General features: G+C 46.2%; 1 protein-coding gene across 2 annotated transcripts; it reads left to right on the top strand.

The window, feature by feature from the left end:
- Positions 1-839: 839 nt before the first annotated feature.
- Positions 840-12,188, top strand: bms1 (BMS1 ribosome biogenesis factor). Of its 2 annotated transcripts, none has more exons than XM_040177079.2 (23): positions 840-1,002; positions 2,050-2,230; positions 2,406-2,596; positions 3,074-3,153; positions 4,099-4,287; positions 4,371-4,513; positions 4,826-4,947; positions 5,054-5,247; positions 5,407-5,549; positions 5,717-6,267; positions 6,640-6,741; positions 6,938-7,089; positions 7,184-7,265; positions 7,388-7,467; positions 8,140-8,340; positions 8,422-8,610; positions 8,938-9,118; positions 9,764-9,822; positions 10,196-10,318; positions 10,721-10,868; positions 10,983-11,158; positions 11,354-11,515; positions 11,808-12,188. In XM_040177079.2, exons 2-23 carry the CDS (start codon positions 2,058-2,060, stop codon positions 12,033-12,035), a joined length of 3,669 nt encoding a protein of 1,222 aa, XP_040033013.2. In that variant the 5' UTR covers positions 840-1,002; positions 2,050-2,057; the 3' UTR covers positions 12,036-12,188. The 2 variants fall into 2 exon arrangements, with proteins under 2 accessions (XP_040033013.2, XP_040033011.2); XM_040177077.2 differs by having other exon boundaries at positions 8,137-8,340.
- The last annotated feature ends 131 nt before the right edge of the window (positions 12,189-12,319 follow it).

Genomic DNA, 12,319 nt, shown 5'->3' with positions numbered 1-12,319 from the left:
ACTCTTCATAACATGATGCTGATATTCACATTAAAGAAGACGAGGATGAAGATGATGACAGTGATTATGACTAAGTCTCCTCCCTGTGGTGATTAGCTTGTGCGGGATCCTCTCCATACGGCTACTCAGGGATGTACTTTGTCTGCTGGCACCATCAACTGGTATAAAGCTTTACTGCAGCTCTGGTGTCACTGACAAAATCCAGTTCAGTGTGAAATAAATGTTATGGAGCATGAATTTGACATATTGCATGAGACAGTGTGACACAACCACGACTTTGTTTCCTGTACCTCTGTCTTCTCTCCCAGGGAGTTTGTTAGTGCCCCGTTGTCAGAATGGATGGTAGAATTATGAAGGCCAGAGTGTGAAGAGGAGCATAGAGAAAGAAACAGTGATTTTGTGGTTGTGAGGCCCTGAGAGTGTGTTGGATGTGCTGCCTTTGCTCTGGCTCACAGGCCCTGTGAAGGCCTGCCAACCAACTAAACATCAAATGTTCACTTCCCTACAGAACCTCTCCAATGCCTTTCTCTTGTTCTCCCCCTTTGCTCATTTCACCTCTTCTTCTCTTCACCTTTTACATCTTTCTATTGATTTTTTTTTCCTCGTATCATCTTTTTCAAATGTTTTCTTTGTTTTCTCACTAAGAACAGATGGCACGGTTTCATTTATTTAATATATTTTAACTTCTCTTTTGCCAACGTCCGCTATGTCAGTTGAATGTTTCATTTTAAGAACCTCTCACCTTCTTTCCCTTTGAGGAAGTGGAGGACACCGCCGCCTCCCGGTGTTCTTCCTGTCACATTGTTCTCGCCGGCAGAGGGCGCCATTGCGCGGGGTTCGTCGCGTGCTTCTTCCTCGAGGTCCGGAACCTTTTACAAATTTGTTTCCACTCGTTTCACTAAAATGTGACGCTTCTGTTCACTTCCGGGTCGGAGCTCACTTCACACACGTGAGAACTCAAAAAACCCGGCTCGGAACAGACTACAGCAGGTTTCTCTTCAGGTATTTCTATAAATTAACTTGATAACCTTGTAACGTGTGTAGCTAGCGCGCGCTGATCCCTGCAGAAAGACCGAAAGTCAACTTTAAAGACACATTACACATTAGTGTGTAATGTGTCCCCTCGCTCGTCTGTTCTTATAAACACACACACACGCACACAGACAAAACTCAAAGACGCATGCGTGTCCCTAATGGCAAAACCACTAATAATACGTATTATAACGTTGGTCCGGACACACGGGCGGTGGTTTCTGTGTGAAAGTTCTCTTGTTATCGGTCAGGTCAGCAACGTGCTTCTTGAATTTCTTCATTTATTTTATGGCTTCATCTCGATTTTTTTGACTCAACGTTTTAATCAATGTTCATAAATGAATTTGAAAGAGAGGAAAATAGTAACACGGGGTTCAGTTACTTGATATAAAAAGAGCTTCCAAGGCATCGTAGATGTTTCTGTTATGTTTGAGCCGGTGATTATTAACATAGGTTCTCTTTTTAGACCCTTAGCATTTCCCGATAAACAAAGTACGATTGACATAATCCACATTTATTTTCAGACCCATTAATCAATATAAAATGAAATCATTTAAAATGATTTACACTGAGTTGCTTCTTTCCGGCTCAACTACAAAACGAAAAACATCTCTATATTTATCTTCTTCCCAATTTGTAAATGCAAATAAATGTTCAGTATATGTTGAAGTATTCAACATAACTACATTATATAGAATATATCTTTAGTTTATTTTTATATCTTTTTTAAAATTGCTTCACAATGGTGCACCAGTAACATGCTATGCTAATGCTATGTTTCATCCTTTAAGTGTCATTAAATTCCAGTGTTCTGATCTGAAATGTGTCACACTGTAACAGCTCAGACTGTCCTGAAGAAGAGCGTCCTACATTAATGAAAATGTATAAATTGAGTTGAGCATTTAGCATTTCTTCATGTTTTCTTCGCACTACCGCTCTGTCTCTAATAATAAAAGAATTGACGTAAAACATTTCACATTCCTTGGCAGTCACCCATTTCTTTATTTCTATGTCCAGTGAACAAGATGGACGGGAAAGTGAAGGAGCAGAAGCGGCATCAGCAGAAGCAGAGCGGACCGCAAGCGGAGAGGAAGAAGCTAAAGAAGCAGGGCGGCTCCAGGGAGGAGGATGCACGCAAACGGAATCCCAAAGCGTTCGCCGTCCAGTCGGCCGTCCGCATGGCCAAGACTTTCCACAGGTAAGTCCCGCTGCACGCGCTCGTCCGACGGAGACTTTAACCGCGTGTGGCGTCCGAGATGCAGGTTCCATTTTATCTTCCTTCAACGTAGTTAATCAAAAGTAGGAATAACTGGTGATGTTGTCAATTTCAGTACAGCTCAAATGCTTTTTCCATGGACCTTCTTTTCTTGTAGGTCCCAGGACATAAAGATGAAAAAACATCATATCCCCCTCGTAGACCGGACTCCCCTGGAACCCCCTCCGATTGTGATCGTAGTAGTCGGGCCCCCCAAAGTGGGTAAAAGCACCCTGATCCGATGCCTTATCAAGAACTTTGCTCGACAGAAGCTGGGGGACATATGTGGACCTGTAACCATCATCTCCGGTACGTCTCTGCATGGATAGGGTCCACTTTGAGCGCCCTGGTGTACGGTTGCCTTGATACTGTGTTTGACTTTAATATTTTGTCTTTGGTGAGTTACCCGTAGTCACGCCGTACCCTCGACACCGTGGCTGGCTTAGAGGAGAGCACAGATGTAAATATCTGCTCCACTTTGGAGAAAGTGTAAATCTGTGAGAATATGTAATATAGTAAAGTTGATCAACAAGGGTAATACAATGACTGTGGAGAAGTACACAATCACACTTCAAATCATCTAAACTATCCTGTTGAGATATTTTTATGTCCCCTGTCTGACTTTCACACAGTTTGTTGTTTACTTTCTTTGAAATAAAATGGACAATGGGTCCATTCACATAAAATAGGGTTTTAAAAAGAATCCTGTTTTATTTTGTACATTTCTTTGATATTATGTTGGAATGCTTCATGTTTTGATGTAAGTTTTCTTTTTGGATTCTTTAGGAAAAAAGCGCCGCCTGACTTTCATGGAGTGCAGCAATGACATCAATACAATGATCGACCTCGCTAAAGTGGCTGACCTGGTGAGTGCAGTGCAGAGAACGATCCCATTTTAGAAATGTATGAAGGCGTCAATTAAAACAATCTATGGAGTCGTGTTAAGGCCGGCGCGTTGCTTCTGCGTTGTTGCGTCGACGCACTCGTTTCAATTCATGGTTCTGCGTGTGTTGCAGAGCAATTCACCTCCAGAACAACAGGCGGAGTGACGTGTTTTGTTGAAGACGACCTAGAGAGTCACGTCTATTTATTTATTGGTTTGTTTTGTTTATTTATCATAGACTTTATTGCCCCGTGCATCCACACTGCTGCTTTTCATCGCGGACACATTTGTCCCGTATTTTCCACCCGCCAATGGCGGCTTGTATAAGCGGTCATATTTACGCATTTCCTCCCGACAAAAGTTCTTAAATCTGATCCGTTCTCTCGTAAACGTTCTTGGTTTTAATAATGGCGGTATCGGGCTGTGAAAGCGGAAATGTGAGACTCCGTAAAGGATGTAGTCAGCGGACCAATCGCAGCCTGGTGCGCTGCGGGACGCTTGCGTCGCTTTCGACGCCAGCCTAGAAAAATCTCTCGACACACGCAAGGACGCGAGGAGGTGTAAAAAGCGACGCAAGGGACACGCAAGGGGGTCTTGCGTCTGCGTCGCTCTGAAAAGGCAGAAGCATAAACTAGGCTTTACAGCTCGGCATGGGGGAGGGGAAATCTTTCCATATCGGTGAGATGTGAAGCACTATCCCACAATGAAAATGCACTTGTTATACTTGTTATATATATCAATGGACATGTTGTCTTTTTTAAATACAATCAGGACAATAAAATGAAAACAGTCATCTCACTTTGTTGAGGGGCTAATTCTTCGTTGATATAATGCAGCTTAATGACTACATTTTAGATGGAGCCCCGAAAGCTGAATAATGTTCCAATAACTACATGAGGTTGAATTAACTACATTTTCTTTCTTCCAGGTTTTGATGCTGATTGACGCCAGCTTCGGCTTCGAGATGGAGACTTTTGAGTTCCTCAACATCTGCCAGGTGCACGGCTTCCCTCGCATCATGGGCGTGCTCACTCACCTGGACTCCTTCAAGGACAACAAAGCGCTGAGGAAGACTAAGAAAAACCTCAAACATCGCTTCTGGACCGAGGTGTATCAGGTAAACGCATCGCCGCCCCCTCCGTTGGTCCCTGTCGCTCCAGCGCGGAGCCGTTAACGCTGTGGCCGTTGTTTCCCCATCAGGGCGCCAAGCTGTTCTATCTGTCCGGTATGGTGTACGGCGAGTATCAGGCTCAGGAGGTGAAGAACCTCGGACGCTTCATCTCGGTCATGAAGTTCCGTCCTCTGGTGTGGCAGACGTCCCACCCGTACGTGCTGGTGGACCGGTAAGTGACTGCTCACGTTAGTGCCATCCGGATGTAGGCCGCAGGTTAGCGCTACTCGCTCTGCAGATCTACTGTCTCCTCCAGGTTTACAGCTTCCGGGGGGGGGGGGTAGTCGGGCAAACGGTTCCCCCGACTGGAGGTCATGTCAGTGTGGAACAGCCATGCGTGGAAATAGAACAGGGTGGAAATTTACATTTTTGGACTTTTTAAAAGTGTTTTATTGCACTTGCACCTTTTTCAGGTTCCAAGCTTTTACTGTGTGAACACACGCATGATCATTTCATCTCAGTTGTCCTGTCTTCATTTGGACAGTATGGAAGACCTAACTGATCCGGATAGGTTGAGGACGGACCCCAAGTGTGACCGGACGGTTTCACTCTACGGCTACCTGCGAGGGACATATTTGAAAAACAAGGGCCAGGTCCACATCCCAGGTGCATAAGCCCAGTTCCTCTTTCCCATTAACGCCTTCTTGACACCGCACTCTAAAGCAGTGATATATTCAGTAATGTGTTGTTTTTTCGCGGACGCCCTCTGCAGGTGTTGGAGACTTCCAGGTGGGAGACGTGAACTTCCTGCCAGACCCGTGCGCCCTGCCGGCCGCTCAGAAGAAGAGAGCGCTGAACGAGAAGGAGCGCATGCTCTACGCACCCATGGCGGGTGTTGGGGGGGTCGTGTACGACAAAGACGCAGTGTACATCGACCTGCCGGCTAGCCACGTCGATCAGCAGCAGGTGTGTGTGTGTGTGTGTGTGTCATTGACGTGGAGTCAGTGTTTTTTTCTTTGCAGAATCTTGTGTCAGTGTTTTATCAGTTTCCAACTTCAAATGTGACCATTTAAATGGTAATAACTCTTGGTATTTTTCACTATCGCCCCACCACCCCGGGTACAGGATGAGGTGCGGCCCAACACGGAGCTCGTCCAGTCCCTCATTGACACACATGCCACCCTAGATGAAAAGATGGCAGCCAGTAAGGTGTCTCTGTTCAGCGGTTCTGCCACCCTGGAACCCGCTGAAGTTGAAGAGCAGAGCGGGTGAGACGCCTCACAGATCCAGTCTCTATCTATGACGGGGGGGCATCTTCATACCTGTCGTGTGATTTGTCAGATTATTCTAAAACAATTTGAAATGCATATGAAAATGTTCTGCCACTGCAGGGAATATGATATTTGACAGAGACGACTCGTTTTGTTTGTGTTAGAGAGGAGGGCGGCCTTGGGGAGAAGTGTGTTTGGGACCCTACCACCCAGAGGAAGCGGAGGAAGGTGGTCTTCACTGGGGAGGAGGAGGAGGAGGAGGATGGCAGCGGCTCGAGTGACGATGAGGATGGTGACAGTGAAGACAGTGACCAGGAACAGGATGACGATGAGGAGAACCTGTCCACATATCTCAAAGAGGCGAGAGCCGGATGTGACGAGACAGAAAAGACTGTAGCAGACGCTCCACCAGTGAAGAGGCCCAAACTGGATGTGGGGAAAGGAGAGAGCGCCGAGGTGCCGGTGTTTGCCGACAGCGAAGATGACCTGGAGATGAGTGAGGAGGAGGAGGAGGAGGAGGAGGAGGAGGAGAGTGGGGAAGAGGGGGAGGCCGGGAGAGCAGGAGACTCTGGACACTGTTCTGAAGAGGAGGAGAGCGAAGATTGCAAGGAAGGGTCTGAAGGCGAATTGGAGGGAACGGGCGAGGCAGCAGATGCTACAATGGAGGAGCAAACAGCAAGCAAGAGTATGGAGGAGGAGGAGGAGGAGGAGGGAGGTAAATATACTCTTCTAGGACGCAGCATTTCACCTCGAGTCCCGATTGCAAGTAGCTACAGCTGATTGGTTAGTCGGGGCTAGCTCGCTAGCATGGCTCCTTTCAGTAGATACCATGGGAAGACTTTCCATAGATGTCTCAGACATGACGTCGACAATGTAGCTACATTGCCGTCTGTTGATATTTTTTGTCCATTTCTTGGAGTTATAAATTGAAAGCCTGTTTGTTTCTTACACATTTCAACCATTGCACCTTTATTGCTGTTATCTGTTGGTTTCAAAAGTGCCGTTCAAAGTTTATGGTGCACAACCAATGGTGAAACAGTACAAAGTAAGTATTCCTTGCGTTGAGAGTTCTCTTGTCTGTCCACAGTGGGTCTACGGTGGAAGGAGGGTCTGCGGCAGAAAGCATCGGATGCGTTTCTACGGCAACAACAAGCCGTCCCCAATCTGAGAAAACTAGTTTATGGTTCAGGTAGAGTGAGGCTCCTGTTGTAAACCACTTGTACACATGTTCATCCTGTTCCAAATACCACAGTGATTTGCACAGCATCTTATGGTCAACGGCCTCTAGTCTGTCATCTGCAGAACGACTAACTTTAGAAGCTATTCACATTTTGCCCTTTTTTTAAAACCTTTTCTGTGTTCATCAACAATCGTTTTGTCTTCAGTTGTCCAGGCAGATGATTCTGAGGATGAGGAGCAGGAGCTGGGGGGGCTGTTTCGTGTCAGCCGCCCTCAGACGAGCAAGAAGTACCAGGCGAACGCTGTGGACAGCTCCCGTTTCCACCCGGACACCTCCCACCAGTGGGACCAGGAGGAGGTATAGTGGTCACGGATAAAGCTCTTTTTTGGGGGGGGATGGGGGATGTTTCTGTTGGTATCTCAATGGTCCTGAAGGGTCTCTGTTCTTCCAGATGCTGAACTCCATCAGAGACTGCTTTGTTACGGGGAAGTGGGACGAGAGCCAAGATGCTGCCACACTGCTGAAGGAGGACGGTGAGCGAGGAGAGCCAAACACATGGATCTCCATGTAGGGGACACAAGCCGGGTCTCCTCATGGGGACCCCCAACGTGGAGGCATATTAAAATGGCTGCTGTTGTTGGTCTGCTGTGTCTAGAGGAGCTGTATGGAGACTTTGAAGATCTGGAAACGGGAGAAGTTCACAAGAACCCAACTGGGAAGCAGAATCGGGCAGAGGTACGTCTTATTTACACCAAACCCACGAAATGGAGTTTTCACTAAGGTTTTTATTCAATAGCATCTAATACAGTGTTGATATCCAGCATTAAATAAACTCTGTAAATCGATTCTCAAATCAAAAATCAAAATCTCATATATAAGACGACAAGTTTGTGAATGGAAAGCGAACTGGTTTCCATTTGTATATATTTAGTCCTCTCCGGTCAGAGCAGGCTGTTAATGGTGGTTAAAGAAAAATAAAACTCTACATGGAAAGTTAAAGAGGCATTTGCCAAAAGTCATTTCTGAACCCACTGACTTTCACAATAGTTCAGTCTCCCACATGCACCTTTACAACGGGCGGTCTAGCACCAGGAAATCAGGTGTGACCCGGCAGGTATTCAGTGCAGTGTGCAGATGTGAACTCAGTCAGTACCACACTTTAATTTCCTAGTTTAGTTTTCACTCACTGTACATGAATCGTTCATGTACCAAACCACGCCGCTACTCTTCTCAACACCTCCGCTCATTTGAATCATTGAACGGGATCCGAACTGAAAATAATCTACTCATTTTCTCTGACTTCATGTTGTTTAAAGCTTTGACATATGACCAATTATTGTAGCCCAATTTGACCTGGTTTGAATTGTTTTTGATGATGTATTGTCTTGGTTAACATGTGACCAGCAGAATGGTGAGAACCCTGATAGTGATGATGACGATGACGATGAGCATGAAGAAACTGTGGTGAAGGTGGATGACGACGAGCTCCAGAAGAACAAGCGTCTGGAGAAGAAACAAAGGCTGAAAGAGCGATTCAATTCGGAGTACGACGGCGGAGACGCCACGTATTTTGATGACCTGAAGGAGGAGCTCCAGAAGCAGGCCGAGGTACCGCACGCGTCCTGAGCTACATGGAAAGTGCCGTTTATAATTCCTACATTCACAGCTCATCTCTCTTCCTGTCGTCAGCTGAACAGGGCCGAGTTCGACGGCGTGGACGATGAGACCAGAGTGCAATACGAAGGCTTCCGCCCAGGAATGTACGTCCGATTAGAAATCCCCAGCCTACCCTGCGAGTTTGTTACCAACTTTGATCCCCATTATCCCATCATCCTCGGAGGTCTGAGCTCCGCTGAGGGCAACGTTGGATACCTGCAGGTGCGTTTGGTCAAGACTAGGTACACTATCTGGTGCTGCCATTCAAAAGACCACTGGTTCAGACGGGAGGAATTAGATCTATAGCAGTAATCCTGTTAATAATGTTCTTCATCTCACCATTCAATGGAGAAGAAATGCTGGATTACTTATTGTCATGCAGTGTCAGTAATATTTATATACAGATGTTACTTGGACTTTTGTTTATGGAGAGGTACACTTCAAAAACCCTGAACCTTTAAGTAACTCTACAAGTCCCAGTTTTTCATACTGTAGTCCTCGGAGGTTCCTACAGAATGAAGCTAACATCTGGATCTGTGTGCATGTCAGATGCGGCTGAAGAAACACCGCTGGTATAACCGCATCCTGAAGACGCGAGACCCCCTCATCCTGTCGCTTGGCTGGCGCCGCTTCCAGACCATCCCCCTCTACCACATCGAGGACCACAACGGACGCCACCGCCTGCTTAAATACACGCCGCAGCACATGCACTGTGGAGCCTCCATCTGGGGTGAGACACGGTCACACAAAATGGACTGTGCACTCATTCAGGCTCAACGTCTCATTCTGATTAAGTTCTTGCTGCTCACGGCCGTAAACTTTCCCTCTACGTGATGTCTGTGTACCTCTGTGGTTGTAATTCAGCTCTAAGAGACAAGCACACTTGTAGAGGATGAAATTGTTACATTTTAAATAATACTGATGCCTCTTTGTCACCTGCAAGAACATTTCACTACATAGATTATCTGAACGCTCGTCATCAGTGCCAACGAGTCTGATTTCTGGCCAAATGGGACAGAGTTATGCAGGTTGACTAGAAACGCCTTCAAGTGGGACTCCGGCAGCACCGGTGCACAACAGTGGAGGGAAGGAGAACCAGGAGAACCAGGAGCTGCTGTAAAATGAGAGGCTTTGTGAAGGGAGTCTGGCGCTGGTGAACACCACCACTTTTCCTTACGCAGGCCACCAAAATCAACACAGAGTGGCAATTCCTCAAAGCAGCAGTATTCTTTTAGAGATTAGAAAATGTATAACACGAACAAACGATGATTATTATAACTTTCCCAGAAAGCAGACGCGGTTCAAAGCAGATAGCGTGGACTTCTGTATGTGATAATGATGAGCGGCGTTCTCCCTCCCCTCTGTGTCGCTGAAGGTCCTGTCACGCCGCAGGGCACCGGCTTCCTGGCTGTGCAGACAGTAGCAGGAGCAAAGGTAAGTCCCTCACGCAGCCGAGGCCCAGCGTCTGAACTCTTCAGACAACACGGCACCACTACTAGAGGCTTGGATGTTTCGCCAAAAGCCAAACGTTCTTGTCTGCAGTGACAAATCCAGGCCTTTTGATAAAAAGGAAAGAATAATAGTATTTCATACAATTCAGAATTTTATTGTTTTGAGTTATTGTCAATTAATGTGGTTATTTGCATGTAAACACAATCAAGAAAATAAATCCTTGTTTTAGTTAAATACCTGCTTTGAACATTTATGCTCCATATATAGATGTAGTCAAAATGCTGATACGGTTTTTACAGTATTTCTATTTTCCATCTGTATGTAGTTTACTTATGAATTCCTTTTTTCTCTGCAGGCTAATTTCCGTATCGCAGCCACAGGAGTGATCCTGGACCTGGATAAGTCTGTGACTGTAGTGAAGAAGCTCAAACTCATCGGTTACCCCTACAAGATCTTTAAGAACACCTCCTTCATTAAGGTGGGGACACTTTTATTTACTCTTGTGTCTCCTTTGATTCTGTAGTTTAGGTCTACAGTTCAAAATAAAAACAGGACAGATCAGATGTGTTGGATCACAATATGTTATTTTGAGTTCCTTTTTCAGGTATGGATGCGAGAAAAGACGATTTACCTAAAGAATCCTACAGACACTTTATTTTCTTAGAATTCGGATGAAGGCAGATCCTAAGAGTTTTTGTAAATCGTAGTATAGCTCAATGTATTTAATAGTAACCATATCATGATACATATTGTATAGCTCGATTTCTTTTCAACCAAATTCAACACAATTAGTTTATTTCTCTGGTGAAAAGGCAGTATGACGAATAAGTTGTACGACTGATGTGCAGCGTTACGATTGAATGCTGCCTCGGTGTCACAGGGCATGTTCAACACGGTGCTGGAGGTGGCTAAATTTGAAGGTGCCTCTGTGCGGACAGTCTCGGGCGTCAGAGGTATGATCAAGAAGGCGCTGTCTACGCCAGAAGGAGCGTTCAGAGCCTCGTTTGAGGACCGCCTGCTCATGAGTGGTGAGTGTCTGTTAGGTGGTTGTTCTGAAGAAGGAAAGGTACCTTTATGTAAAGTGGAACTGCACAATGATGTTCTGTTTCTCAACGTGCGTGTGTGTGTGTGTCGCTGTGCAGACGTCGTGTTCCTGCGCTCCTGGTTTCCGGTGTCCGTTCCTCAGCTCTACAACCCCGTCACCTCTCTGCTGCTGCCCGTCGGTCAGAAGGACAGCTGGGCGGGCATGAGGACCCTGGGACAGCTCAAACACGACCTGGGCATCCGCTACATGCCCAATGTAGACTCTCTGTACAAGGTGGAGTAGACACCCCGATCACATTGAAGCGGAGGGAGTTTTACTGAGGTTTCTTTGTAATTCATTTTAAGATAATCATCATTTCTGTCGTCCAACTGAAGTGGGAATGGTGCGACGAGCCCAGTGTTGACTGGCTTGTTATCTGACCGCGAAGTAGAAATCCCGACTTGACGCGTGCATCCTTTTCCCTTCCAGCCGGTGGTCCGTACCAAACGGCAATTCAACCGCCTGCACATCCCCAAGGAGCTGCAGAAGGCGCTGCCCTTTAAGAGCAAACCCAAACTGCAGCAACCCAAAGGGAAGACACCCAGAGATCTGCAGAGGCCCAGTGTGATCAGAGAGCCCCACGAGAAGAAGGTGAGCAGAACCGGACTCTACAGGCTCACTTGAGATGGAGCATTTGTTAATTAATAAAAAGCTCAAAATCCCAAATATGCCATAGATGGCTTTACTATATGTTTATACATAAAACATCTTCTGTCTCAGCACCGTCACATCGGCACAGGAGCCCCACCTCCCTGTTTTTGTTTTTAAACATTTTTATTTTTTTATCAAGACTCCCCAATAAATGCTGTAGTAACGGATCCCAGTGTGTGTGAGCTGCCCGATGACCCTTTAGTTAAACATGACACTTGTCCCGTTCCTGTAGGTGGCGGCCCTTCTCCACGCTCTCAGCACGGTTCATAACTTCAAGAGGAAGAAAGCCCATCAGGTGCAGCACGCCAAACACAAGCAGTTCCTGCAGCAGAAGGGGAAGCAGGAGGAGGCCAAGCTGAAGAGACAGAAGGAGTCCCGGAAAAAACTGTACCGCGTCATGGGCCAAGAGGACAAGAGGAAGCAGCGGTCCAGTCTGAAGGGGGCGTCCAAGGACGACTAACTCACTGGATCTGACTCACAAGGAAAAGCCTCTGCAGACTGAGATGTTCCGTCTGCTCGTTGGACTGTTGACATGCGTTTCAGAACTTTGGCGGGACTGTTTTACTTGTATTTTTTAGATGTATTGATATTAAAGATCTGATGTAAAAGGAAAGTGATCTGACTTTTGGAACTTGTTTTAGTTAAGGAAACTATCGCTCTATAAACGCAATGATGTGTTTCTAATTGAAAGACCCTTTGGCAGATTGGACGGATGGAGGAATCCAGTTAAAGCAAATTCAGATT

Source organism: Gasterosteus aculeatus, chromosome 5, assembly GCF_964276395.1.
Source record: "Gasterosteus aculeatus chromosome 5, fGasAcu3.hap1.1, whole genome shotgun sequence".
Classification (NCBI taxonomy): Eukaryota; Metazoa; Chordata; class Actinopteri; order Perciformes; family Gasterosteidae; genus Gasterosteus; species Gasterosteus aculeatus.
The sequence above is the reverse complement of the archived record's forward strand: the minus strand, read 5'-3'. Positions and strand labels throughout refer to the sequence as shown.

What these genes read in the sequence shown, in the direction of transcription:
- bms1 (XM_040177077.2), top strand. Translation starts at nt 2,058, where the DNA reads ATGGACGGGAAAGTGAAGGAGCAGAAGCGGCATCAGCAGAAGCAGAGC. An exon ending in GGGCCAGGTCCACATCCCAG is followed by an intron (nt 4,948 to 5,053) that starts GTGCATAAGCCC and finishes CGCCCTCTGCAG; the next exon opens with GTGTTGGAGACTTCCAGGTG. An exon ending in AAAACTAGTTTATGGTTCAG is followed by an intron (nt 6,742 to 6,937) that starts GTAGAGTGAGGC and finishes TTTTGTCTTCAG; the next exon opens with TTGTCCAGGCAGATGATTCT.